The following is a 27,631-nucleotide window of genomic DNA, read 5'->3' on the forward strand; positions in this document are numbered from 1 at the left end:
CTTATTTACAGAAATAAATTGTTAGTTTTTTGGCACATGTACTTGAATATTTTCTCTTCAGATATGTGTAGACGTTGCAGTTACTTTAGTTCATAACCTAATTTATGGAAATTACTAGACAAGGATTTTCACAAGGGTATATTGTGGGGTAATATGGAGACTCCACATTACACTCTTTAGAATACTTAAGTTACAATCCAGCCAACCTTCTGTTATCTCAGCCTCCCGCCTACTATGATGGGTCGCAGCTGAAACAGCTTGTGCTGGGCCACCACAGGTCCATATGCAGATATACACTTAATACCTTAAAATATCTGAGGCTTGGAACCACACCTGTGTGTGTATGGGAAGGGGGTTAGTCTTGGAAACCATGCATTAGGCCCACCAATGTATAAAAACGTCCCTGATACCTTGCATGTCATTATAACATTGCACTCTTCTGTAACCGTCCATTCCAACTGCTCCACAAAATGTGGTCCTGTTAAAAGTAAATAAACTGCTATAAATGACTGTTTGCAGTTTACTAAAAAGTAATGAAATATTGTTGTAAATGTATTTTTTTTTACCTTTCTTCTTTTTCCATTGCTTTTGTTTCTGTTTAGACTCATCAAGTACCTTGTCAAAGTCTGTGAATGAAAGTACATTCTAGGAAGGAAGAAACTCCATAGAATATAATTGACTACAAACTGTACAGAGCTACAGATGAGCTGCTCTATATAGGCAAATCTAGACATACTTAGACCCCATCATCTCATAGCTGTCATACTGTACATAAAATATATATGCTACAGAATACAATTATCTTTTCTAATTATAATATGGACCACATGCACCATTTTTCTAAAGCATGTTACATGACTTTTATTGCATTTTATTTAAATATAATAGTTTTATTAGAAAAATACATTAAAGGGGTTGTCCAGGAAAAGAAAAACAGCTGAGTTATTTTAAGAACCAATCCCTGTCTGTCTCCATTAGTGTTGCTCGCGAATATTTGCAAAGCAAATTTTATTTGCGAATTTCGCATATTCGCGAATTCGTGAATATAGCACTATATATTCGTAATTACAAATATTCGTTTTTTTTTTTTCCACAGTACACATCACAGTGATCACCCCTCTCTGCTTCCAGCTTGTGTGGTGTAAAGAAGGCTCTAATACTACTGTGTGAGACTGGCGTGCAAATTTTCGCATATGTGAACATTTGCATATGCTAATTTTCGCATATGCGAATTTTCACTTATGCAAATTGTTTTATCTGCTAGTTTTCGTATATGCGAATTTTCGCTTATGCTAATTTTTGTATCTGCTAATTTTCGCATATGTCAATTTTCACATACGTGAAGTTTTCGCATATGCGAAAATAAAACGAGAATATTACGAATATGCGAATATTCGCGAATATATGACGAATATTTGTCCATATATTCGCAAATATTCGCGAATTCGAATATGGCCTATGCCGCTCAACACTAGTCTCCATGTTGGGTGTGGTTCTGCAGCCCAGTTCCACTGAAGTGAAGTTTTAATACCATATATAATATGGGGACAGACGTGGAGATGTCTTGGACAGAAATTATCTCAGTTTTTCTATTCCTGGGGATGTATTGTGCAGAGTCTTATCTTATTGTGAAGAGGGTTAATAAATGAACTGTGCCATACTCTAAATTGTAGAGGCAATCTGTTAGCAGAAATTCTAATGTACTAGTGATAAAGATGGATAATGCCATTAAAAGTGTTTGATGTAACAATTAAAAAGCAGTGCCTTACATCATCGAAGAGGTAATTTTGTATAATAATGTGGGAAAACTGTGTTTAATGCTATGGGGGGCTCCTGGCTGGAAGTGGGCATATATTGTGGTTTATACAGGAAACATTTTTTTGCCACAGTAGGACTAAGTTCACAGTTAGGAAGAATTCTGTCCGGAGATTCGGAGTTCGCCCTGCACGGACATAGCTGCACCCACAGGCGACAATGTCTTTGGTGCGGATTGCGCCAAAAGAATGAGCGGGTGGAATTTTAAAGGTGTTTATTCCGTAGTGTGCAGTGTGCAGTGGAATCCCATTGCCAGCTATTAGTCAGTATCGTTTTCTCTCATTTGTGTCACAAAAAAGACACCTGTGGTCCACAGAATGGGGAAATATACTTTTTTGGCATCCAAATTCTTTAGTTTATAACTAGCTTAATCTTACAGGACTGAAACAGACTAAAGCAAGGACATGAATAATAATGATTATATTGTTTCTAGACTTTTCTCACCGTCTCCAGTAAGGATGATACTGAACAGGTTGGATGCTTTTCCATCCACCACTTTGGCAGCATATGTGCCCTTATCTTCTTCTCCAAAGTCTTCTTTAATAATTTCTATAAGACCATTTTCCTTGTCAAACTTTATTTTCCGTTTCTGCAATAAGAAGTATATACTTGACTTACGGTACTATGTCTGTACTATCACTACATTCGTTTAAAGGAGTAGTCCAGTGGTGAACAACTAAGGATAGGATAGGGGATAAGTTGCAGATTGCGGGGGGTCCGACTGCTGGGGCCCACCACGATCTCCTGTACGGGGGCCCAACAGCCCGCGGGAAGGGGGCGTGTCGACCACCGCAGGAAGCGGCGGCCGACACGCCCCCTCAATACAACTCTATGGCAGAGCCGGAGCGCTGCCTTCGGCAATCTCCGGCTCTGCCATAGTGATGTATTGAGGGGGCGTGTTGGCCGCAGCTTCGTGCAGGGGTCGACACCCGCTATCTGGCTGGAGAGCCTGGCCCCCGTACAGAGAGATCGCAGGGGGCTCCAGCGGTCAGACCCCCCGCGATCTCAAACTTATCTCCTATCCTTAGGATAGGGGATAAGTTTTTCACCACTGGACTACCCCTTTAATGTACTGCACAGTGAACACATTCCACATGTCATAATGGATATAAATGTTGCATTTACTTTAAACTTAAAATAGGATATTCCCATCTTAAAAGATATATTCCTATCTGGACACTTATGGCATATGCCATATATGTGTGATAGATGTGTCTCACAGATTGATAAAATAGTATATAGGAGGGTGGACATTGTTCACACTAGACTAAAAACATTGCATTAATTGCCACAGTTGACAATGACTAACTGCAGTGTGGATTTTAAATCAGCAGCATGTCAAATTATTTAGCTGAAATGCAGGTTTGGTGCAGATTTTGCCCTTTGACCTAAATGGCCAATGTAAAATCCACAGATGCTCTCCATACTTAAAAAGTTTTGGTGTGGCTTTGCTGCCGCAAATCTGCAATAGTTAGGGAAGCTTAATAATATGTTACTGCTCCCATTGGTCATATCCATTAGCATCCCTCCGAAAATGGGATCCGACATATACTGTTAACGAAATCAGTGGACCCCATTGCTTTCTAGGCCATATGGAGTCATATGGAACCTTGTGACTCCATTCAGGACATATGTACTATTTTAAAAGCCCAGGGGCCTGCACTTTTTGAGTCTGCTGATAAAAGCGCATGTGTCCTGAATGAACTCAGCCAAAGAAATCAATGTGGTCTGCTGCTCCTGTTGACAGTATATGTTGGTATCCCATTTTTGGCAGGATGACAATGGATCCAACTTGAAGCACTGAAGTAGTGTGAACTTACCCTTACTGTGAAATTAATTTTGCAGATTTTGTATGCCACTGATTCTTCGATAATGATTTTTCACAGCTGATTCACCCATGTGAAAGTATCCTAAGGGCTTGTTTACATTGCAGAAAATTCTAATTGGAAAATTCTGCTTCAGAAGCTGTGTGAAATCCACATCTAAAATCTTTTTTTATTTTGAGGCAGATTGTGATCTGGATTTTCAAGCTCTAATTGATTTAAATAGTGAGTCATTCTGTGAAGACCCACTGGAATTGCTTTCTCTTCTGACAAATGTACAGGTCTATACTATGATTGCTCTTAGTAGCCATATAACACTACATTTTTCTTCTATTATGGCCAATGCAAGAGGAGTGGACACTGTACTATTCTGCCCTTACAAAGTACAGCATAGTCTGATGAAAGGATTCTGTTTAATGAATAAAGCAGAAATAAAGGCATGCACAGCTACATATATTTAGGTGCTATATATTCATATAAGCAAAAGTAAAATAACATACTGGTGTATTTTTGATGATTTTGTCATTGAGAACCATTTCTAAGTCTGCAGCAGGGGAAAGTTTTTCCAATTCTAACCAGAGCCGCACATCACCATTTTCCAGCACTTCCACATTCCATCCTGATATTTTCTGTATCACTAGGAATATTAGCATAATGTGATATAATATACCATCAGGTTTCAGCTATAACTTTGCATACACTATAATTATAAATGAAAACATCAGTTAGCCATAACATCAAAACCAATGTCAGGTTAAGTAAATGCCATTGATTATCTTGTGCCAGTGACAGAAGAGCTACTGTAGCATAAATTGCTGAACAATGCCAGAACAAATAGGGCCTTATAATGTACTGTGTATGGAGCTGCTTATCTGTAGACCAGACCATCGGAATGTGCATTCCTGACCAATGTCCACAATGAGTGAGCCTCGGAACTGTAAGAAAGTGGCTTAATCTGAACTGTAAGAAAGCTGGCTGCCAAATTCCACAAATTTCAATCAGATCGAGCATCTGGAAAAACAAGGCTTATCCATGAAAGCTTTATCTTAATTAACAGGATTTGTCCCAATGTTTTGGTGCCAGATAATACCACAACGGTGTTGTTGAGTCCATGCCCAACAGGGTGGTTTTGGTGGTCTGAGGAGGAAATTTAAGTCAGGTGATTTTAATATTATAGCTAATTAACCCTTATCCAAAGGATAGGGGATAAGATGCCTGATTGCGGGGGTCCCGCCACTGGGGACCCCAGTGATCTTTGACGCAGCACCCCGTTACCATCATTAGCCCCTGGAGCATGTTCGGTCTGGGTCTGATGACTGCTGATCACGGGGCCGGAGTATTGTGACGTTACGGTTCTGGCCCTGCTTGACGTCACGCTCCGCCCCCTCAATGCACGCCTATGGGAGGGGGCATGACAGTTGTTCTTGTAGGCCCAGTTTTTGAAATTTTACAAGGGGTAAAAGGAGAAAAAGCCCCCCAAAATTTGTAACCCAATTTCTCTCGAGTAAGGAAATACCTCATATATGGATGTCAAGTGCTCTGTGGATGCACTACAAGGCTCAGAAGGGAAGGAGTGACAATGGGATTTTGGAGAGTGAGTTTTTCTGAAATGGTTTTTGGGGGCATGTCACATTTAGGAAGCCCCTATGGTGCCAGAACAGCAAAAAAATAAAAAAAATAAAAAAAAACAACAACATGGCATACTATTTTGGAAACTACATTCCTCAAGGAATGTAACAATGGGTCCAGTGAGCCTTAACACCCCACAGATGTTTGGCGACTTTTCGTTAAAGTCGGATGTGTAAATTAATTAATTTTTTTTCAGTTATAGGGGTAATAGGAGAAAATGACAACCAAAATGTGTAACCCCATCTCTTCTGAGTATGGAAATACCCCATGTGTGGACGTAAAGTGCACTGCGGGCGCACTACAATGCTCAGAAGAAAATAAGTCACATTTGGCTTTTGGAAAGCAAATTTTGCTGAAATGGTTTTTGGGGGGCATGTCGCAATTAGGAAGCCCCTATGGTGCCAGAACAGAAAAAAACACATGGCATGCTATATTGGAAACTACACCCCTCAAGGAATGTAACAAGGGGTACAGTGAGCCTTAGCACCCCACTTAACACTTCCGCTAAAGTTGGACGTGAATATGAAAAGTTCGATTTTTTTCACTAAAATGCTGGTGTTACCCCAAATTTTTCATTTTCACAAGGGGTAATTGGTGAAAAAGCCTCCCAAAATTTGTAAGCCCATATGGAAATACCCCATATGTGGATGTAAAGTGCACCGTGGGCGCACTACAATGCTCAGAAGAGAAGTTGTGCCATTGAGCTTTTGGTGAGTGAATTTGGTTGGAATAGAAGTGGGAGGCCATGTGCGTTTACAAAGCCCCCCATGGTGCCAGAACAGTGGACCTCCCCACATGTGACCCCATTTTGGAAACAGCCCCCCCTCACAGAATTTAAAAAGGGGTGCAGTGAACATTTACACCTCACTGGCGCTTGACAGATCTTTGGAACAGTGGGCTGTGCAAATGAAAAATTACATTTTTCATTTTCACAGACCACTGTTCCAAAAATCTGTCATACACCTGTGGGGTGTAAATGCTCACTGTACCCCTTATTACCTTACGTGAGGGGTGTAGTTTCCAAAATGGGGTCACATGTGGGGGAGGGTCCACTGTTCTGGCACTATGGGGGCTTTGTAAAACACATATGGCCTTCAATTTCGGACACATTCTCTCTCCAAAAGCCCAATGGCGCTCCTTCTCTTTTGGGCATTGTAGTTCACCCGCAGAGTACTTTACATCCACATATGGGGTATGTTCTTACTCAGAAGAAATTGGCCTTTTTTTTTGCGCGGGGGGGGGGGGGGATTTTTCCTATTCTCCCTTGTGAAAATGAAAAATGTAGGGTAACACCAGCATTTTAGTGAAAAAATATATTTTTTTTCATTTTCACATCCAACTTTAACGAAAATTCATCAAACACCTGTGGTGTGTTAAGGTTCACTATACCCCTTGTTATGTTCTATGAGGGGTATAGTTTCCAAAATGGGGTCACATATGGGTATTTATTGTTTTGTGTTTATGTCAGAACCGCTGTAAAATCAGCCACCCCTGTGCAAATCACCAATTTAGACCTCAAATGTAAAATGGCACGCTCTTACTCCTGAGCCATGTTATGCGCCCGCAGGACCCCCTGGGCAATATGTCGGGATGTCTGCTGAACGATATCAGCAGGCATCCTGGTCCGGTCCCTGCCCGGCGAGCGGTAGGGGACGGAAGAATGCAGGGCGTACCTATATGCCCTGAGTCCTTAAATGGGCACTGTCAGATACAAAAACGGTTTATATGTTGTAAAGCATGCAAAACCAATAGGTTTTGCAATTGCTTTCATTATAAAATTTTCAGTATTTCATACTGAAAAAGACAGTCAAACAACTGCCCCCCCCCCCTGCCTGCTTGGACATATTCTACTCCTGCTGTGTCCATGCATCATCACCTATGTCATGGACACACTTCCTTGATTGACAGCTGTGAAAGCAGGGCTCATAGCTGGAGGAAAAATCCTCCCACTGTCAGCTTGTGTCCCACTACTATCAGTGAGGACAAGCTGCGTGTTGTAGTTTTGCTAATGGTAGGGGAGATGTGAGATTCCGGGTCAATCGTAGTTTTGCTAATGCTAGGGGAGATGTGAGATTCCGGGTCAATCGGGTCTCCAGTGACCCGGTGACCCGGAATTACTGGCTGATCGGGGCCGTCTCTGAACAGCCAGAGCCTGCAGGGGTGAGGTGGCACTGGTGCCACCTCTCGATCGCCCTGATTCGTCGGCCGGATTACCGGCCGACCAATCAAGGCGCCTGCTGCGGGTGTCACTCCCGCACCCACTCCGCCCCTCTTCCGGAGGACGTGAGCGGGTGCGGGACGTGCACCCTTGGTGCTGGGGACCCCGATCCCCAGCGTTAATGTTGGGATCGGGGCCCCAGGAGCGACGACGGCGGCGGCGGCGGGACTGACCTGTGCGGCGATCAAGCAGCAGCAGGAGGTGAGTGACAGCCTCCTGCTGTTGCTTAGCAACAGCTCCCAGCATGCAAAAAGGGCATGCTGGGAGCTGTAGTTATGCAACAGGAGGAGGCAGACCACCACAACTCCCAGCATGCACTTATGGGCATGCTGGGACTTATGGTTTTGCAACAGCTGGAGGCACATTCTTTCTATGGAAAAGTGTACCTTCAGCTGTTGTGTAACTACAACTCCCAGCTTGCACAAACAGCTTAAGTGCATGCTGGGAGTTGTAGTGGTGCATCTGCTGGTTGCATAACTACAACTCCCAGCATGCCCGTTGGCTGTCGGTGACTGCTGAGAGTTGTAGTTTTGCAACAGCTGAAGGCACACTGAGTTAAGTAGTAAACCAGTGTGTCTCCAGCTGTTGCATAACTACAATCCCCAGCATCCCCAGCCAAAGTAGTATGCCTCCCGCTGTTGCATAACTACAACACCCAGCATGCCCTTCCACTGTCCGTACATGCTGGGGGTTGTAGCTTTTGCAACAGCTGAAGGCACACTGGTTGCAAAACACTGAGTTTGTTGCCAAACTCGGTGTTTCACAACCTGTGTGTCTCCAGCTGTTGCAAAACTACAACTCCCAGCATGCACTGATAGACCGTACATGCTGGGAGTTGTAGTTTTGCAACAGCTGGATGTTCCCCCCCCCCAATGTGAATGTACAGGGTACACTCACATGGGCGGAGGATTACAGTAAGTACCCGGCTGCAAGTTTGAGCTGCAGCAAATTTTCTGCTGCAGCTCAAGCTGCCAGCGAGAAACTACTGTGAACCCCCCGTCCATGCGACTGTACCCTAAAAACACTACACTAACACACAATAAAATAAAAAGTAAAAAACAATACGTATACACATACCCCTACACAGCCCCCCTCCCCTCCCCAATAAAAATGAAAAACGTCTGGTGCGCCACTGTTTCCAAAACGGAGCCTCCAGCGGTTGCAAAACAACTACTCCCAGTATTGCCAGATAGCCGTTGACTGTCTAGGCATGCTGGGAGTTTTACAACAGCTGGAGGCACCCTGTTTGGGAATCACTGGTGTAGAATACCCCTATGTCCACCCCTATGCAAGTCCCTAATTTTGGCCTCAAATGCGCATGGCGCTCTCACTTTGGAGCTCTGTCGTATTTCAAGGTAACAGTTTAGGGCCACATATGGGGTATCGCCGTACTTGGGAGAAATTGCCTAACAAATTTTGGGGGGTATTTTCTGCTATTACCCTTTTTAAAAATGTAAAATTTTTGGGAAAACAAGCATTTTAGGTAAAAAAATATATATATTTTTACATATGCAAAAGTCGTGAAACACCTGTAGGGTATTAAGGTTCAAATTACCCCTAGTTACGTTCCCCGAGGGGTCTAGTTTCCAAAATGGTATGCCATGTGTTTTTTTTTGCTGTCCTGGCACCATAGGGGCTTCCTAAATGCGGCATGCCCCCAGAGCAAAATTTGCTTTCAAAAAGCCAAATGTGACTCCTCTTCTGAGACCTGTAGTGCGCCAGCAGAGCACTTTTCACCCCCATATGGGGTGTTTTCTGAATCGGGAGAAATTGGGCTTCAAATTCTGGGGGGTATTTTCTGCTATTACCCTTTTTAAAATTGTAAAAATTTGGGGAAACCAAGCATTTTAGGTAAAAATATATATATATTTTTTTACATATGCAAAAGTCGTGAAACACCTGTAGGGTATTAAGGTTCACATTACCCCTTGTTACGTTCCCCAGGGGTCTAGTTTCCAAAATGGTATGCCATGTGTTTTTTTTTGCTGTTCTGGCACCATAGGGGCTTCCTAAATGTGGCATGCCCCCAGAGCAAAATTTGCTTTCAAAAAGCTAAATGTGACTCCTTCTCTTCTGAGACCTGTAGTGCGCCAGCAGAGCACTTTTCACCCCCATATGAGGTGTTTTCTGTATCGGAAGAAATTGGGCTTCAAATTTTGGGGGGTATTTTCTGCTATTACCCTTTTTAAAAATGTAAAATTTTTCGGAAACCAAGCATTTTAGGTAAAAAAATATATATATTTTTTTTACATATGCAAAAGTCGTGAATTACCTGTGGGGTATTAAGGTTTACTTTACCCCTTGTTATGTTCCCCGAGGGGTCTAGTTTCCAAATTGGTATGCCATGTGTTTTTTTTTGCTGTCCTGGCACCATAGGGGCTTCCTAAAGGTGACATGCCCCCCAAAAACCATTTGTCACTCCTTCCCTTCTGAGCCCTCTACTGCGCCCGCCGAACAATTAACATAGACATATGAGGTATGTGCTTACTCGAGAGAAATTGGGTTTCAAATACAAGTAAAAATTTTCTCCTTTTTACCCCTTGCAAAAATTCAAAAATTGGGTCTACAAGAACATGCGAGTGTAAAAAATGAAGATTTTGAATTTTCTCCTTCACTTTGCTGCTATTCCTGTGAAACACCTAAAGGGTTAATACACTTACTGAATGTCATTTTGAATACTTTGGGGGGGGGGTGTAGTTTTTATAATGGGGTCTTTTATGGGGTATTTCTAATATTAAGACCCTTCAAATCCACTTCAAAACTGAACTGGTCCCTGAAAAATAGTGAGTTTGAAAATTTTGTGAAAAATTTCAAAATTGCTGCTGAACTTTGAAGCCCTCTGGTGTCTTCCAAAAGTAAAAACTCATAAATTTTATGATGCAAACATAAAGTAGACATATTGTATATTTGAATCCAAAAAAAATATATTTTGAATATCCATTTTCCTTACAAGCAGAGAGCTTCAAAGTTAGAAAAATGCTAAATTTTCTTTTTTTTTCATCAAATTTTGGGATGCAAGTTACCATAAAATTTTACCACTAAGTTAAAGTAGAATATGTCACGAAAAAACAATCTCGGAATCAGAATGATAAGTAAAAGCATTCCAGAGTTATTAATGTTTAAAGTGACAGTGGTCAGAATTGCAAAAAACGCTCCGGTCCTTAAGGTGTAAAATTGCCTGGTCCTTAAGGGGTTAAGTATCTTGTGTCTTTAGGGAAAATATAGTTTTTCTTTATAGACTGATAAAAGAATAAGAGAAAAAAATGAAAGGGAAAATGGATGGTGGCTTCAACGAAAATTTTCAAGGCACAAACAACAAAATGTTAATCTTCAGTGAGCATTCAATATTTCAGGAATTCGATACAGAACAATAAAATAGATTTAGCAATGTTAAAGCATCATGTTCTATGTAAGCATTTACAGTACAATAATCCAGAATATTTGATAACCCAGCATATTTAAAATCTCAAGAATACTAAATGAATTGCACTGTGCAAATTATAGACTGTATACTTACATGGGTGTTGTACATCGTGGCTTTTTTTGAGCAAGTTTGACAATTCTAACCAAATAGATATAAAACAAAAAGAATAAATAAATCTGTCATAATGATTTGTGATATACACAGCTATTTATAATTGACACCATCATATATGTGACCTAAACGCCTTGATTTCTTAGCATTAGCAAGTTAAGATAGCTCTACGTGATAAATAGGTATTATTACATTGTTAAAAACGTGTATAGGGAGCTACAACCCGACAATAGGGACAATAGTATTACTGCCAGACCAGTGCTAATGTGAAAAAGGTTGTGTATCCCATACAACCTGCAAACAATGTATAAAGTGGGGGTACATTTTCCTCAAGTATGGGCTTGATTGTCACCAATAAATGGGTGTATATAAAATATATGTAAAATATGATGTAGATCCTGTGAATTCATTTAAAAAAAATGTATTATTACAATGATAGTTCTTGTGGTGTCCTTTGTAGGGCCCTTACATTGGACTCACCACAATAAACAAGGTAGTGAATGTATAAAATATTCATACAATGAAATAAAATAAAATAGACATATAATATTCAAGGTAAAAAAGTGCTGGTATCCCAGTATGGTAAATAGTCTGTATCACTTATAGATGTATGAATGGAGATCGTGCCTTGTATGGTTGATTACAAATAGTCTGAGTAGCAATATCTCTGTATAGCTTGTATCTGCTCAGGATACTACATGCGGTAGCATGTTGGTAAGGGGTTAAAATCAATGCGCTCTGCGGCGCTGGGGTTTCCATGTGTGTATCCCACTCTACCCTGGCGACACAGGGATAGAGATTGGTGAGTGGGATATAGATAGTCTCTTAATTGTAATCCTGTGGGTGCATGAGGCTGCGTTCTGCAGTACTGGAGGCCCCTCAAATGTGGACCACTCTACCCCGGCGGCACGGGCAATGTCCTGGAGCCGGGTTGCCAGAAAAAGGTTTTCGCCAGGGAGACGTCCGCTGGCAGGCGGGATGGGTACAACCCCGAAACCGTGCTCCAGTAAATTTATGGCAATCCAGTGAATGATGGTAAAGATCGTCGGGTTTGCCAATATTGGGGTACAGGTGATAGAGGCTAGACGCGTTTCGAGGTACTCATCTATTTTTTCAATAGCAATTGAAAAAGAGGTAGATGAGTACCTCGAAACTAAAGGTCTTTTTCTATTGAAAAAGAGGTAGATGAGTACCTCGAAACACGTCTAGCCTCTATCACCTGCATCCCAATATTGACAAACCCGACGATCTTTACCATCATTCACTGGATCGCCATAAATTTACCGGAGCAAGCTTCCGTGGTTGTACACATCCCACCTGCCAGTGGACGTCTCCCAGACAAAAACCTTTTTCCGGCAACCAGGCTCCAGGACATTGCTGGTAAGAGGCACAGTGTGCCAAATCCCCAAATCCACTCAAAACTTTCCCTGTGCCGCCGGGGTAGAGTGATACACATTTAAAGGGGCCTCCAGCACTCAGATCGCAGCCTCATGCACCCAAAGGATTACAATTAAGAGACTATCTATATCCCACTCACCAATCTCTATCCCTGTGCCGCCAGGGTAGAGTGGGATACACACAAGGAAACCCCAGCTCTGCAGAGCGCATTGATTTTAACCCCTTACCAACACACTACTGCATGCAGTATCCTGACCAGATACGAGCTATACAGAGACATCGCTACCCAGACTTTTTGAAATCAACCATACAAGGCATGATCTCCGTGCATACATCTATAAGCGATACAGATTATTTGCCACACTGGGATACCAGCACTTTTTTACCTTGAATATTATATGTCTATTTTATTTTATTTCATTGTATGAATATTTTATACATTCACTACCATGCTTATCGTGGTGAGTCCAATGTAAGGGCCCTACAAAGGACACCACAAACACTATCATTGTAATAATAAATTGTTTTAAATTAATTCACTGGATCTATATAATTTTTTACATATATTTTATAATTTATATACACCCATTTATTGGTGATAATCAAGCCCAGACTTGAGGAAAGTGTACCCACACTTTATACATGATTACATTGTTATCAATATCAGTCTATGACAGTATTCTGATACAGTGGGGCAAAAAAGTATTTAATCAGCCACCAATTGTGTAAGTTCTCCCACTTAAGATGAGAGAGGCCTGTTATTTTCATCGTAGGTATACCTCAACTATGAGAGACATAATGAGAAAAAAAAATCTATAAAATCACAGTCTGATTTTTAAAGAATTTATTTGCAAATTATGGTTAAAAATAAGTATTTGGTCAATAACAAAAGTTAATCTCAATGCTTTGTTATACACCCTTTGTTGGCAATGACAGAGGTCAAACATTTTCTGTATGTCTTCACAAGGTTGCTGTTATTTTGGCCCATTCCTCCATGCAGATCTCCTCTAGAGCAGTTATGTTTTAGGGCTGTCGTTGGGCAACACGGACTTTCAACTTCCTTCAAAGGTTCTCTATGGGGTTGAGATCTGGAGACTGGCTAGGCCACTCCAGGACCTTGAAATGCTTCTTACATAGCCACTCCTTCTTTTCCCGGGCGGTGTGTTTGGGATCATTGTCATTCTGAAAGACCCAGCCACGTTCCATCTTCAATGCCTTTGATGATGGAAGGAGGTTTTCACTCAAATTCTCACGATACTTGGCCCCATTCATTTTTTCCTTTACACGGATCAGTTGTCCTGGTCCCTTAGCAGAAAAACAGCCCCAAAGCATGATGTTTCCACCCCCATGCTTGTCAGTAGGTATGGTGTTCTTTGGATGCACCTCAGCATTCTTTCTCCTCCAAACACGACAAGTTGAGTTTTTACCAGAAAGTTCTGCTTTGGTTTCATCTGACCATATAACATTCTCACAATACTCTTCTGGATCATCCAAATGCTCTCTAGCAAACTTCAGATGGGCCCGGGCATGTACTGGCTTAAGCAGGGGGGCACATCTGGCACTGCATGATTTGAGTCCCTTGCGGCATAGTGTTACTGATGGTAGCCTTTGCTACTTTGGTCCCAGCTCTCTGCAGTTCATTCACTAGGTCCCCCGTGAGGTTCTGGGATCTTTGCTTACCATTTTTGTGATCATTTTGACACCTCGGGGTGAGATTTTGCGAGGAGCCCCAGATCGAGGGAGACTATCAGTGGTCTTGTATGTCTTCCACTTTCTAATAATTGCTCCCACAGTTGATTTCTTCACACCAAGCTGCTTGCTCATTGCAGATTTAGTCTTCCCAGCCTGGTGCAGGTCTACAATTTTGTTTCTGGTGTCCTTCGACAGCTCTTTGGTCTTGACGATAGTGGAGTTTGGAGTGTAACTATTTGAGGTTGTGGACAGGTGTCTTTTTTACTGATAACAAGTTCAAACAGGTGCCATTAATACAGGTAATGAGTGGAGGACAGAGGAGACTCTTAAAGAAGAAGTTACAGGTCTGTGAGAGACAGAAATCTTGCTTGTTTGCAGGTGACCAAATATTTATTTTCCACTATAATTTGCAAATAAATTCTTTAAAAATCAGACAATGTGATTTTATGGATTTTTTTCCTCATTATGTCTCTCATAGTTGAGGTATACCTATGATGAAAATTACAGGCCTCTCATCTTTTTAAGTGGGAGAACGTGCACAATTGGTGGCTGACTAAATACTTTATTGCCCCACTGTATATGTTATCAAGGAAAAGAATGATCTGACTTGTTGAGTATTAACTTGATCTATCCTTTGTTCCTACTGGAGATAAGTAATGTCAGAAATGTCTGTCAGTGTATTATTTCTCTCTCCCCATTGAAATAAATATTCACACATGGCCAATTCAAGCGCTCATGTTGGAAGAGATGGTTGAGACAGCTATTTAAAATGTGCTTGTAATCACATAATTTGCTTATAGAAACATTTTTTGCAACACATTAGATATAAACAAGTTACCTACCCTCTTTTGTTAATGTATGACTAGCAGATACCCCATCTGTATTTGGAACTTCCACAGAATAGATGCCCACATCTTCCTCAGATGGTTTTGTCAAGATTAGTTTGGACCTATGCAAAGAAGAATGCATTCCTAAAATATTGCAATGCATCTATACAAAATGCTACAACCTTTCTTTTTAAAGTAAATTGCATTTATGGAAATCATGTAAGACATAACTGTCAGAACAGTACATGCTTTATTTGTTAAACTGGCTTTTACTTGTTTCCTTCTGTAGAAATGTCTGTTCTCTCTGGATCTGGAGCTCCCTTGTAGTCTTTAGACCACTCAAACTGTGGGGACTCAATTTGCTCTGGATTCTCAAAGGAAAGGTATATAAGTCCCTCATCATCCACGCCAACTTCAATTTCATTTGTGCCTTTGGGTTTAAAACAGATGATGTAAATACCATATAGTGCTCAGGGCCACCATCAGTGCAGTTAGTACTGCCATCAGGACCCTGGACAAACAAGGAGGCTGCTATTTTGCCAGCCACCCCAATGATTGAGTTAATCCATAAACAACAATTTTACTCTATTACTGTAAAAAAAGAATTCAGGGAGTTCTACATTAGAAAACCTGGTGTTCAACTCCAAAAATATATATTATGACATTAAAGGGGTACTCTGGGGAACTGAACAGCCACTTATTCCCCCTTCACAAACTAGGGAATAAGTGGCTGATCACAGGGGGTCAAACCTCCCTGCGATCTCCTGTATGGGGCCCATCCTACTTAACTGTCCTCAGCGCTCTTTGGCCCCCACCTTCCTAAACATGGGCAAGGGATGACCTGCTCAGCCAATCACCAGCTGCAGCAATGTCCCACCAGTGATTGGCCTAGCAGGCCATCACTTGCCCATGTCCAGGAAGGTAGGGGCTGAAGCACGCCAAGAATTGATAAGTAGGATAAGCCCCATACAGGAGATCGTGAGGGGGCCCCAGCGGTCAGATCCTCCGCAGTCAGACACTTATCTCCTATGCTGTCGATGGGGAATAAGTGTCTAATAAGTTAAAAATTTCAGAGTACCCCTTTAATTATTATTTGGGGAAAAAAAGTAAAGTTACACTTATCTCTTTATTATCCAACACTAATACCATTAACATAATATTTGCACCCTCTCCGTCCTAAATAACCAGAAATTCAGTTAACAGCTTTTAGAAGTATGTTTTGCAGCAGCCCCATGAACACAGGAAACCATAGTCTGGAGTTGACTAATTGATTATAGGAGAATTTCCTAGGCATGCTTTAAGACCTGTGCATAGGTCAGTGTGCAGCAAATGTCCTGATCCAGCCTCATCTATATGAGGTTTATTTTATAATAAAGATTGTTCCATGGAAAACTGGAAAAAAAATCAGAAAAATCTGGAAAATGTGTCTAATTAGAAACCTGACAAACTAAAGGTCTTTTTCTGACGACAGATCACTTTATTTATGCAAAATGACTCCTTACCCCAGAAAAATAAGTCATAACCACTGGGTGTCTGACTTTTCTAGAAACTGCTCTCCATCCTCTGTTATTAGAGAATGGAGACCAAGACAGAACACAGGAAGTTGGGGTGGGGCTTAGTTAGTGCTATGTAGAAAAAAAGACTGGACTGTTTACATGCAGCCTGAGTTGTCCGACTCTTCCAGATGGTTTCTGCTTCCCTCTCATGTCTGAACAGTGACCATTCATAAGGTCCTGGCAGCTGTCCCTTGTCTAAGTAATTGTTTTTCTATTACTGTATGTACACATTGTTGCCACATGAATGAAATGTCCCCCTCCCCTTTCTTTAGACTGCAGGCTTTATGATATCATTATCATCATCATCAGCAGCAAAGTGCTTAGTGTAACCCTCCCTTGTTGTGCTGCTGCAGTTTTTTTCTGACATAGCACCTTGCAAACCCAGTGCATCAGTAACCCTCTTACCCTCTCCCTTAAATGTCATCTATAGTAGTCAATTGTGTTAATTATCCCCCAGTATATTGATCCATTCAGTCCGGTGCAATTGCTTGAGCACTATGTCATGTCGTAGCAAAAAGGAATGTGTGATGTCCTCTGATTGGTCAAACAAGTGAGGGAAGAAAGGACGTTCTTGTGTAAATATTCCTGAAAAACAGACCGCTTTGGTCCTGACCCTTCAATGGAGAGAATGAGAAATAACTATGCACCATGGAGGGGATTCCCAGGAGCTCAAAAACAGCAGTGAAGGCACTAAAATCACCATTCACTCTGAGAGGTTGATCTAACAAACCCATGCAAGTTTTTAAACATTTTTGAAAGTACAGGTATGCTTTAAGGCATCCAAGGTGTATGTCAGCAACCTGTCAAAAATGTATGCTGATATATACCACAGTACACTATCAATTTGCCCATTGATCTTATTTGGCCAAATGCAGTCAGCCAGTGACTATGGTTAGTTTTTTCGCAACATATTAATGTTGTGGTACTCAAAAACTCAGCAGACCACAGTTTGAAACAAGAAGTAAATCTATAAATCTGAAAAGTTAATGAACAACAGAATCCATTCTATGATCTGAGTTCATATATATGACCTCACCTTAAAGGGGTATTCCAGGCCAAAACTTTTTTTTATATATCAACTGGCTCCGGAAAAAAAATTAAAAAATCTTAATCCTTCCAATAATTATTAGCTTCTGAAGTTGAGTTGTTGTTTTCTGTCTAACTGCTCTCTGATGACTCACATCCCGGGAGCTGTGCAGTTCCTATGGGGATATTCTCCCATCATGCACAGCTCCCGGGAGGTGACATCATCATTGAGCAGTTAGACAGAAAACTTCAGAAGCTAATAACTATTGGAAGGATTAAGATTTTTAATAGAAGTAATTTACAAATCTGTTTAACTTTCCGGAGCCAGTTAATATGTATAAAAAAAGGTTTTGCCTGGAATACCCCTTTAATTCAGCTCGACCAAATAAAAAGTAAGGTATAGACATATTAAAAGTTAGCTTAAAAAAAAAGTGTCCCCCAAAAACCGTACTGTTGTAAGGGTTTACATGTTTTTTTAAGGTAACTTCGAATTTTAATATGTCTGTACCCCAGTTTTTATTTGGTAATAAAAGTAAATCCAGCCTGAAACTTTCATTTTTCCTATTGGCCACAATAGACTTGCCACTTCCTGTTTTATACAGATCACTTCTCAACATTTATCTCTTAATCATCACAGGCAAAATAAAAAGATAAAATCATTGAAAAAGGCCATTGTTACTAATAAAAAGTCAGGTTAGAATGACAGTTAATCAGAATGGGTCTTGCAGAAATTCCAGTGTTTTTCACTAATACAATCCGGTTGAAATTAATCTTCAGCAACAAGTCAGCCATGTATGAATATACCCTTACAATGAAAGGTAAAAACTCTTTTATAAAGCTGGAGGTTGATAGCACCGGCTCCACCTGTGGCAACAGTGTTCACAGCACATCTCCTCCCTTTCACTGTAGATTGACCTCTGCACAGGTCACAGAGCATGCCCAGAATACTCTTTCGTAGATGTTAGTCTATCAACTCCAGGCACCATTATTCTATGCCCATGTGGCTGCTGTCAAGCATATATCTACACTGCTTTTCAAAGAGCACATCAGATCAAGCAAGGATGGATGTTTAAAAAGTAATGTGCAGGCTATAAAATATAATAAATCTACAATCATAAACTAAAAACAGAGAAATAAAAAAGAATATAGCTGGTTTTATTACTAAAAATATAGGCAACACATTCCATTTAAGGTAGATGTATCTATTGATATTACTGAAAGCTTATAAAGCAGTGGGATTTTTAGAATAAAAATTGGTTTCCAAAATTGTTAAAACTTTCCAAACCTGGCTTGGTAACAGGGATCACAGGATCACAAGGCTCAGACACAATGCCAGGACCAGATGTGTTAACAGCACTAACACGGAACCGATAACTCTTATCTGTTTCCAGATCGGAGATCTAAAAAAGAAATTTCAAATGAAGTCTATGTCATATTGATTTCATTGAACTGTCAATAAAGCTTAACTTTTATATTCATATTTAAATACTATTTTTTTTATCTTATCTCTAAGTTATAAGATAACAGACCATAACTGTTATGGGACTTTTGGTAAAGTCTGTGAGAGGTCTGAATTTTTATGGAATGACAGGCAGGTTTGTAGTGGTACTTGTCACTTATTTCCTGTCCAGTTCAGGTTCTCAGTTTGGCCAAACAGGAGCTAAGGACTGCTTCTTGCTGGCTTACCAAAAGGGTATAAATCAGTCTACAGGATAGGCTGTAAGGAACTTGAACTCAGATGGGGGTTGGAATCCTGATGACTACAGCCTCTAAGGGGACATTTTGGTTCATGTGTAAGTAACACATATTGGTACCAATTGTTTGGTCAGGTGGCTGGTAGGAAGTCACCTGTATAGATAATGAAGATATGTCTTTGTTGATAGGTCTTTGTCACTGTCTCTTACTGCTACTAAGGTTATGAAGGTTGCAGCAGCAATCCTTGTCAAATGAATTGAGTATCTTAGCGCACTTAGCCTCTGACTGGGTGATATACCCAGGATCCACTTTCAGTTTAACCCCTTAAGGACTCAGGGTTTTTCAGTTTTTGCACTTTCAGTTTTTCCTCCTTACCTTTTAAAAATCATAACCCTTTCAATTTTCCACCTAAAAATCCATATGATGGCTTATTTTTTGCGTCACCAATTCTACTTTGCAGTGACATTAGTCATTTTACCCCAAAATTCACGGCGAAACAGAATAAAAAATCATTGTATGACGAAATCGAAGAAAAAACTCCATTTTGTAACTTTTGGGGGCTTCCGTTTCTACGCAGTGCATATTTAGGTAAAAATGACACCTTATCATTATTCTGTAGGTCCATATGGTTAAAATGATACCCTACTTATATAGGTTTGATTTTGTCGTACTTCTGGAAAAAATCATAACTACATGCAGGAAAATTTAAACGTTTAAAATTGTCCTCTTCTGACCCCTATAACTTTTCTATTTTTCCACGTACAGGGCGGTATGAGGAAGGACTCATTTTTTGAGCCGTGATCTGAAGTTTATATCGCTACCATTTTTGTTTTGATCTGACTTTTTGATCACTTTTTATTCATTTTTTTAATGGTATAAAAAGTGACCAAAATATGCTTTTTTGGACTTTGGATTTGTTTTGCGCGTACGCCATTGACCGTGCAGTTTAATTAATGATATATTTTTATAGTTCGGACATTTACGCACTCCGCCATACCACATATGTTTATTTTTATTTACACTGTTTTATTTTTTTATGGGAAAAGGTGGGTGATTCAAACTTTTATTAGGGAAGGGGTTAAACCTTTATTAACACTTTTTTTATTTATTTATTTATTTATTTTATTTTGCCTTTTTTTGCAGTGTTATAGGTCCCATAGGGCCCTATAACACTGCACACACTGATCTCTCATGCTGATCACTGGCGTGTATTAACATGCCTGTGATCAGTGTTATCGGCGCTTAACTGCTACTGCCTGGATCTCAGGCACGGAGCAGTCATTCGTCGATTGGACACCGAGTAGGCAGGTAAGGGCCCTCCCAGTGTCCTGTAAGCTGTTCGGGACGCCGCCATTTCACTGCGGTGGTCCCGAACAGCACGACTGAGCAGCCGAGTTACTTTCACTTTCACGATTTCACCGCGGCAGTCAGCTTTGATCACCGCGTCTGGAAGGGTTAATACAGGGCATCATCGCGATCGGTGATGTTCTGTATTAGCCGCGGGTCCCGGCCGTTGATAGCCGCCGGGACCGACCCGATATGACGCGGGGAAACCGCGTGACCCCGCGGCATATCGTGGGAGCCAGCGGAGGACGTAAATATACGTCCTTCGTCGTTAAGGGGTTAAAAACCTCCTTCTGGAAAAGCCAAAGGCTATATGCCTAGCAGAGGTAGTAGAGTAGAGTGAGCGCGTTAGGATCTAAAGTGAGGCCACCTGCACTTGGTGGATGTAGGACACATTTTGATCAAAGCATGCGCTAAGAGCCTCAATTTTAGCACAGTGCTGCTGCAACATTCTATTTGTATACTTTGTATTTTCCACAGCAGCATGCCCCCATGTATTTGGTACTTGTGCTGGCTATTAAGCTATTTTTCTGTTTGTTTGTTGGGCTTCTGCAATGAGTTGATGTTTTTCTTGGTACCATTTTGAGGTACATATGCACTTTTGATCACCTCTCTTTAATTTGTAAAACAGGGTGAACAAATAACAGGAATTCCAAATAAATATTGGTATATTTACATAGTATAGTCTCAATTACATAGTATTTTAATTTTAGAGTTAGGGTCATGAAGAACACAGTAGTACTAATTATTTGTAGCTTTTATTTATTGCTTTATTATTAACATAAATAATGAAGTGATGTTTGAACAATGTATTAAACCAAAGTGTGGAAAGGAAGGCCAATATGTGATTTAACCGTGGCCTAAGATAACAGGCCCGCGGGCCTTCAATAGGCCACTGGCTCCAAGACAAGCCATCAGCACTCCATAGTTGTGTCATTGTGCAAGGGTCTTAAAAATAGGTTCCACAATTGCTATGGGGGTTAAACCACCAGGATTGGAGTTATCTCTGCAGATGACTTAGTGCATACATTGGCAGACACCATAAGATCACTGTGACGTTCTGTTACAGAACAAAAATAAGCCCTCTCCCCTGGTTCATAACAGCATTATCAAGTTGTTGCGAGAATACCCCAGATTGTATCTAGATTATTCTGTATGAAAACTGTGAAACATTGGATTACTGGCACCACTAAAATGTGTTCCATGCATACAAATTGTACCCTCATATGTGTGTCTGGTATTGGATTTTCATTAATCTTCTTCCAGTCTTCAGAGCCTTCTTCACATGCCTCTACCAAGTAGCCAATAACAGGACTGCTTCCTATGTATACAGGGCTTTCCCAGTGAAGCATCAGGGTGTTATCTCTTATTTCTCTGCATCTGACATCATGTGGCGGACCTTAAATATACAACGCAAGTTTTCCAAGCAGAAAAGTAATTTGACAGTCTTGTGCCACTTTGTAAAATCTGTTACACGATCCGGAGCTACTATATGCCATTTAGTCCTGTTGTATTTCCTTATGGCTTAAGGCCTTTGGGCCCCCGCAGACACCAGGTGCAACTGCTATCTCTGTACCCTCTTTAACTACACATCTGGTTCCAAGTAAGATTTATTCTTTCAGTTTTCCCCTTTTAAGGTACTATATTTTCACAAATGCCATTTACACCTAGTAGTAAGTAAGTAAGTATGGTAGTTAAGATCAATGGAGAATAAAGGACTAAACCCCTTTAGCTCTGGCTTGTATCATCTTACGTATTTCTGTATATCAGAAAGGGCATTAAACTCATTTGAAATCCCTGCATATTTACCTGGCTCAGGCATTGTCCACTCCTCACATTTAAAAAGGTCACTTTGCTCAGACATCTTTCCTACCCCTGCCGAATTCAAAGCTCGAGCACGGAACTCATAGAAATGTCCTTCAGTCAAACCTGTTACCTTGAATGAAAATAAAGATATTACAATAACCTGATCTACTAAATTGAAAAAGGTGATTTGTTGAATAAGTGACATGTACCCTGCAAAAAGACAATAAACAGTACCTTAAGCATTGTATTTTGAATTGGTTCGCTATTCACGTCTTTCCAAGCAATATCCTCAGGATCATGTTGATCAAGAAAATATCCAAGTACTTCTCTTCCCGCCGTGAATTTTGGAGCCTTCCAACAAATTGTCATTTCATCTTTCCCACAACTCAAGAGGGCAAAATCATATGGAGCCGATGGACAGTCTATGGAGGAATTATAGATTTGAGGTTATGGGTTTCTAATTGAGGAGGAGCTACACAATTTATAGCATATATGTCACAGAGCAAATGTTAAGTTCGGAAATATATAGTTTTCCTTTATTTTCTTCAGTACTTTAATGTTGAAAGCTGTTCGAATGCTGCAAAGACTCTTACAGAAAGAGGCTTAGAAAATGTGGCTAGACTGGGTAAAAATAAATAAATAAAAAAATAAAATATTTACTTACCTGACCAATCCTATGCCGCTGCCATTCTGGTTCCTGGTCCTTGCTAATAGTCACTTTCTGGTTCCACTCTTGACACAAGGAAATTACTGCTTAGCCAGTCACTGATAAAGGCAAGGCAGGTCACTGCTTTACTACTGCAACCAGTGATTGGCTGGCCAGAAATTTCTGGAGTGCTGAGAGGAGACCAGGAGGTGGTGATAGTGGAGAGCAGACATCATTAGAATGGCAGCTGCAAGGATTGGGCAGGTGAAGACAGAATTTTTAAAAATTTCTTTAACCCAGCCTGGCCACTAAATAAAAAATGCTGGACAACCCCTTTAATGTTTTATGTCCTCATTTCCATTTTTAGTACAATGAAAAAACTCACTGGAGCATATAAAAAATGTTTTTTTTTTTTTTTTTTGCATAAAGGAAGAATCAGAAGGAAAGCAAGGTTTTTCCATCATGATTTTATACTTACAAATGGCCTCATGAATTGTCAATGGTTTTGATATTGGTGATCTTTCACTAAGCCCAGCTTCATTTACTGCTGCCACACAGAACTCATAATCTTTCCCAGTCTGTAACTCGGGCACTGTAAACCTGTATAGGTGAAGAATTGTTCGCAAATTAGGGTTCATAGAATTTTTCAAAACAGTTCAACAGTAACATTCCTTCAATGAGGTTTATACCCTATACATTCAAATAGCCATTGGGTAAGTGTAATTGGCCCACCCAGTGCCTTGCAACCTCACTTCTGAGAAAGAAACAAAACTGTTTCTCCAACCCTCTGGTACCAAGAGAACTGTCTGATAATACAGAAAATACTTCTGGTCATAGAACTTGGGAGTGATCGGGTGAGCTGTCATTCACAAAGTATCACCATGTTTGTTTATTAGCATAATATTCTCAGAAAACAGCAAATCGCCATAAGTCAGGCATCTTATACTTCCAATAATAGAGTGAAGCCACGAATAGTCGCATATTTTTACTGCAGTGATGCTACAGGTAAAATGTATTTAAATAAATGAGTGATCATGTTATTAGTCATATATATATATATATATATATATATATATATATATATATATATATATATAACCTGATCAGCTTTTATGAGGAGGTCAGCTCCAGACTGGACCAGGGGGAATCACTGGATGTCGTATATCTGAATTTTTCCAAAGCATTTCATACGGTGCCACATAAAAGATTGGTACATAAAATGAGAAAGATGGGGCTGGGGGAGAATATGTGTAAGTGGGTAAGTAACTGGCTTTGTGATAGGAAACAGAGGGTGATTATTAATGGTACTTATTCTGATTGGGTGACTGTTACTAGTGGGGTTCCACAGGGGTCAGTCTTGGGTCCTGTTCTATTTAATATATTCATTGTAGAGGGGTTGAATAGTAAAGTGTCAATCTTTGCAGATGATACTAAACTCTGTAAAGTGGTAAACACTATAGAGGACAGTGAACTGTTACAAATGTATCTGGATAGGTTGGAGGTTTAGGCTGGGAAGTGGCAGATGTGGTTTAACACTGATAAATGTAAGGTAATGCACAGGTGGAGGAAAAATTCGGACTGGGATTATGTATTTAATGGGAGAACACCTGGGACGATTGACATGGAAAAGTACTTAGGGGGTCCTAGTTAAAGGGGTATTCTGGGCATAAACATCTTATCCCCTATCCAAAGGATAGGGGATAAGATGTCTGATCGCGGGGGGCCCGCCACTGGGACCCCCCCGCAATCTCCCTGCTGCAGCCTTCACTCTATGCGTAGCTGCGTCTGCAGTTTCGGAAACCGCTGGGCTTCTGAGACGGGGACTTGATGTCATGCCACGCCCCCTCCATTCATTTCTATGGGAGGAGGCGTAATGGCCGCAACGCCCCCTCCCATAGACATGAATGGAGGGGGCGTGGCGTGATGTCATGTCCCCGTCTCGGAAGCCCGGTGAGACGTCTCTCATGTCCCAGTCTCGGAAGCCCAGTTTCCGAAACTGCAGACGCAGCTACGCATAGAATGTGAGCTGCTGCAGGGAGATCGTGGGGGGGGTCCCAGCATTTTTGGAGAATAATAACATTGATGGTTATGTATACTAGATATTACTAGGTATATACCAGATATTACTAGGTATATATAGATATATACTAAGGACAGCATGTTGATCCAGACATTTATTCTGACTGCCATAATTGGAGTCGGGAAGGAATTTTTACCTCTAGTATGAGGGTTTTTTGCCTTCCCCTGGATCAACTCAGTAGGGACTCATTAGGGATATAGGTTGAACTAGATGGACTCTGGTCTTTTTTCAACCTTATGAACTATGTTATTATGTTACTACATACAGTGTATATATATATATATATATATATATATATATATATATTGTAGGGAACAGCTCAAACGGTGGGGTCGGCAATGATAGTATTCACACAGGCAGCGGGTTTCAAACATCCAAGAGGATGTTTTATTTAAATGAGTTTAGGCTCAAAGCACAGTGCAAACAAAAACAAGAAAACCTAAGGCGGTCCGGCACTAACTAAACATCAGGATACCTCACTATCCTACTGTGGGCCTAATGTCTGGCCCCGAGCAAACTCACAAAATGTCCATAGAGGAAGGTTCAGACCTGGTAGGTTTGAGCTGCAGTTCTTGCTGTGGCTGCTTCTCATCTCAGTCTCTCCAACAATCAGCCCCGGAAGCCTCACCTGAGAAGATCTTGAACTAGGGAAACTCGTAGTGGACTAGGGGTGTTGACTGGAGAACTCCCACTTCCAACCTGTCCTCTAGTCCAGGAAATCCAGCCCATGCAACTTAAACAAATAGCCCCAGCAGACTATGCTCTGCTAAAGCGACATAACTTACTGGATTTCCTTTATCATTTCTGGCTGGTCCATATCCAAGGTTCAATATTCCCGTAGCAAAGAAAAAATTCAAAAACCAATGCAGCACTCAATAAAAGTGAAAAATGTGAAAATTTTTTTTCCCATTTAACACTTTTTCTGATAGAATAAATTTTTGCCAAATGTTTGAATCATAGAGTGCTGCACTGGTTTTTGAATATACAGTGTGTATATATATATATATATATATATATATAAACATATATATATATAAATATATATATATATATATATATATATATATATATATTCTAGCTGAGTAGCCTGCGTTTCCCAGTTTTTCCTTCCTAATCCTTGTTAGGGAGGAAAATCAACAAAGGAGGAAGCTTTTGACTTCATATCCCATCCTCATATATTGTTGTCATATCCCAACCCCATATCCCATCCCCATATCCCGTCCCCATATCCCTTCCTCATATCTCAACCTCATATCCCGTCCTCATATCCAGACCTCATATCCCGTCCTTATATCCCGTCCCCTCATATCCCGACCTCCTATTCCGTCCTCATATCTCAACCTCATATCCCGTCCTCATATCCCATTCTCATATCCCGTCCTCATATCCCATCCTCATATCCCGACCTCATATCCCGTCCTCATATCCCGTCCTCATTTCCATCCTCATATCCCATCCTCATATGCTGTCCTCATATCGTGTCCTTATGTCCCATCCTCATATCCTGTCCTCAGGTGGGACTGATTTGTGATGAAGATATTGTAAGCTGAAAATTGAAGGGGGCATGGCTTTGTGGACTGGGTATAATTTGCAAGCCAGACCGATGCACAAAAAGGGTAGATAATAAAAGGGTGGAGCTTAAACTGTGGGTGTGTCTTTGTGAGACTGGGTGTGGCTTGCAAGCCGGACAGACACATTCACCAGGAGATGCAGAACGGAGCTTGTGGAGTAAGATATTGGAAGTCCCATATACTTGCATGAGACTTAAAACAAAAACCCATCTTTTCTATAAAGGTGTAGGTAAGGATTAATTTAACTATGATATATTTTTATTTGACATATAAGTAATATGCTGGAACATACACATACACACACGCACATACATACACACACATTGAGTTTTATATACACATATATATATATATATATATATATATATATATATATACACTGTATGTGTGTATATATATAGATATATAGTTTAATCTATAAATCCATATCTATTTAAGATTATGTTTGTGCATGTCAGTTTATATTGCTGTTGTGCTGAAATCTTTGTCTACAGATAACAGTCCATTATCTTTATCTCTGTATTATGTCATGCTGACATTTCACATAGTACATAGCATGTAGTGTCAGCAGGTTTTTTTTTGTTATACACTGCTCAAAAAAATTAAGGGAACACTTAAACAACACAATGGGGGACATGTATCATTATTTGTCTATTGTAGACACAGTTCTACCCCTTTACACTGCTGTCTAATTTACACTCTTGGTCAGAATTTATTAAGGCTGTGCATGTCCTTTGATAAATCTTGTGCAAATATAGAAACGCCCCCCTACCGTACACTCCTTCTCTACCTCACAGGAAAAGTGGACGTAGGGATTTTGTTCTATTGCTTTGAGGTTGGATTCCATTGAGGTTTTTTGTCCATCAGCAAAAAACGCCAGAAAAACTGTCACAGCTTTTTCCTGTGTTTTGTCAGGTTTTCTTGCGTTTTTTACTTGCGTTTTTGCTGGTGTGTGGAAACAAAAAAATGT

General features: G+C 40.5%; 1 protein-coding gene and 1 long non-coding RNA gene across 5 annotated transcripts in view; one reads left to right on the forward strand and one right to left on the reverse strand.

The window, feature by feature from the left end:
• The window catches only part of LOC130356032 (uncharacterized), a 68,854-nt gene extending 67,882 nt beyond the window's left edge, over window positions 1–972 (forward strand). For all 4 annotated transcript variants that reach the window (XR_008888748.1, XR_008888750.1, XR_008888749.1 and 1 more), the window contains one exon: window positions 603–972. This is a non-coding gene — a long non-coding RNA (uncharacterized LOC130356032). The remainder of the gene's footprint in view (window positions 1–602) is intronic.
• The window catches only part of MYOM3 (myomesin 3), a 141,204-nt gene that overhangs the window by 32,050 nt on the left and 81,523 nt on the right, over window positions 1–27,631 (reverse strand). Inside the window, exons 16-27 of the mRNA XM_056557031.1 lie at window positions 23,489–23,610; window positions 22,599–22,786; window positions 22,368–22,494; window positions 21,779–21,957; window positions 18,805–18,919; window positions 15,211–15,367; window positions 14,953–15,059; window positions 11,003–11,047; window positions 4,139–4,275; window positions 2,260–2,404; window positions 567–626; window positions 411–478 (exon numbers count right to left, since the gene is read on the reverse strand). Of these exons, the coding sequence (XP_056413006.1) occupies window positions 411–478; window positions 567–626; window positions 2,260–2,404; window positions 4,139–4,275; window positions 11,003–11,047; window positions 14,953–15,059; window positions 15,211–15,367; window positions 18,805–18,919; window positions 21,779–21,957; window positions 22,368–22,494; window positions 22,599–22,786; window positions 23,489–23,610 (1,450 nt within the window). The remainder of the gene's footprint in view (window positions 1–410; window positions 479–566; window positions 627–2,259; window positions 2,405–4,138; window positions 4,276–11,002; window positions 11,048–14,952; window positions 15,060–15,210; window positions 15,368–18,804; window positions 18,920–21,778; window positions 21,958–22,367; window positions 22,495–22,598; window positions 22,787–23,488; window positions 23,611–27,631) is intronic.

The sequence above is a fragment of the Hyla sarda genome, chromosome 2, assembly GCF_029499605.1.
Source record: "Hyla sarda isolate aHylSar1 chromosome 2, aHylSar1.hap1, whole genome shotgun sequence".
NCBI lineage: Eukaryota > Metazoa > Chordata > Amphibia > Anura > Hylidae > Hyla > Hyla sarda.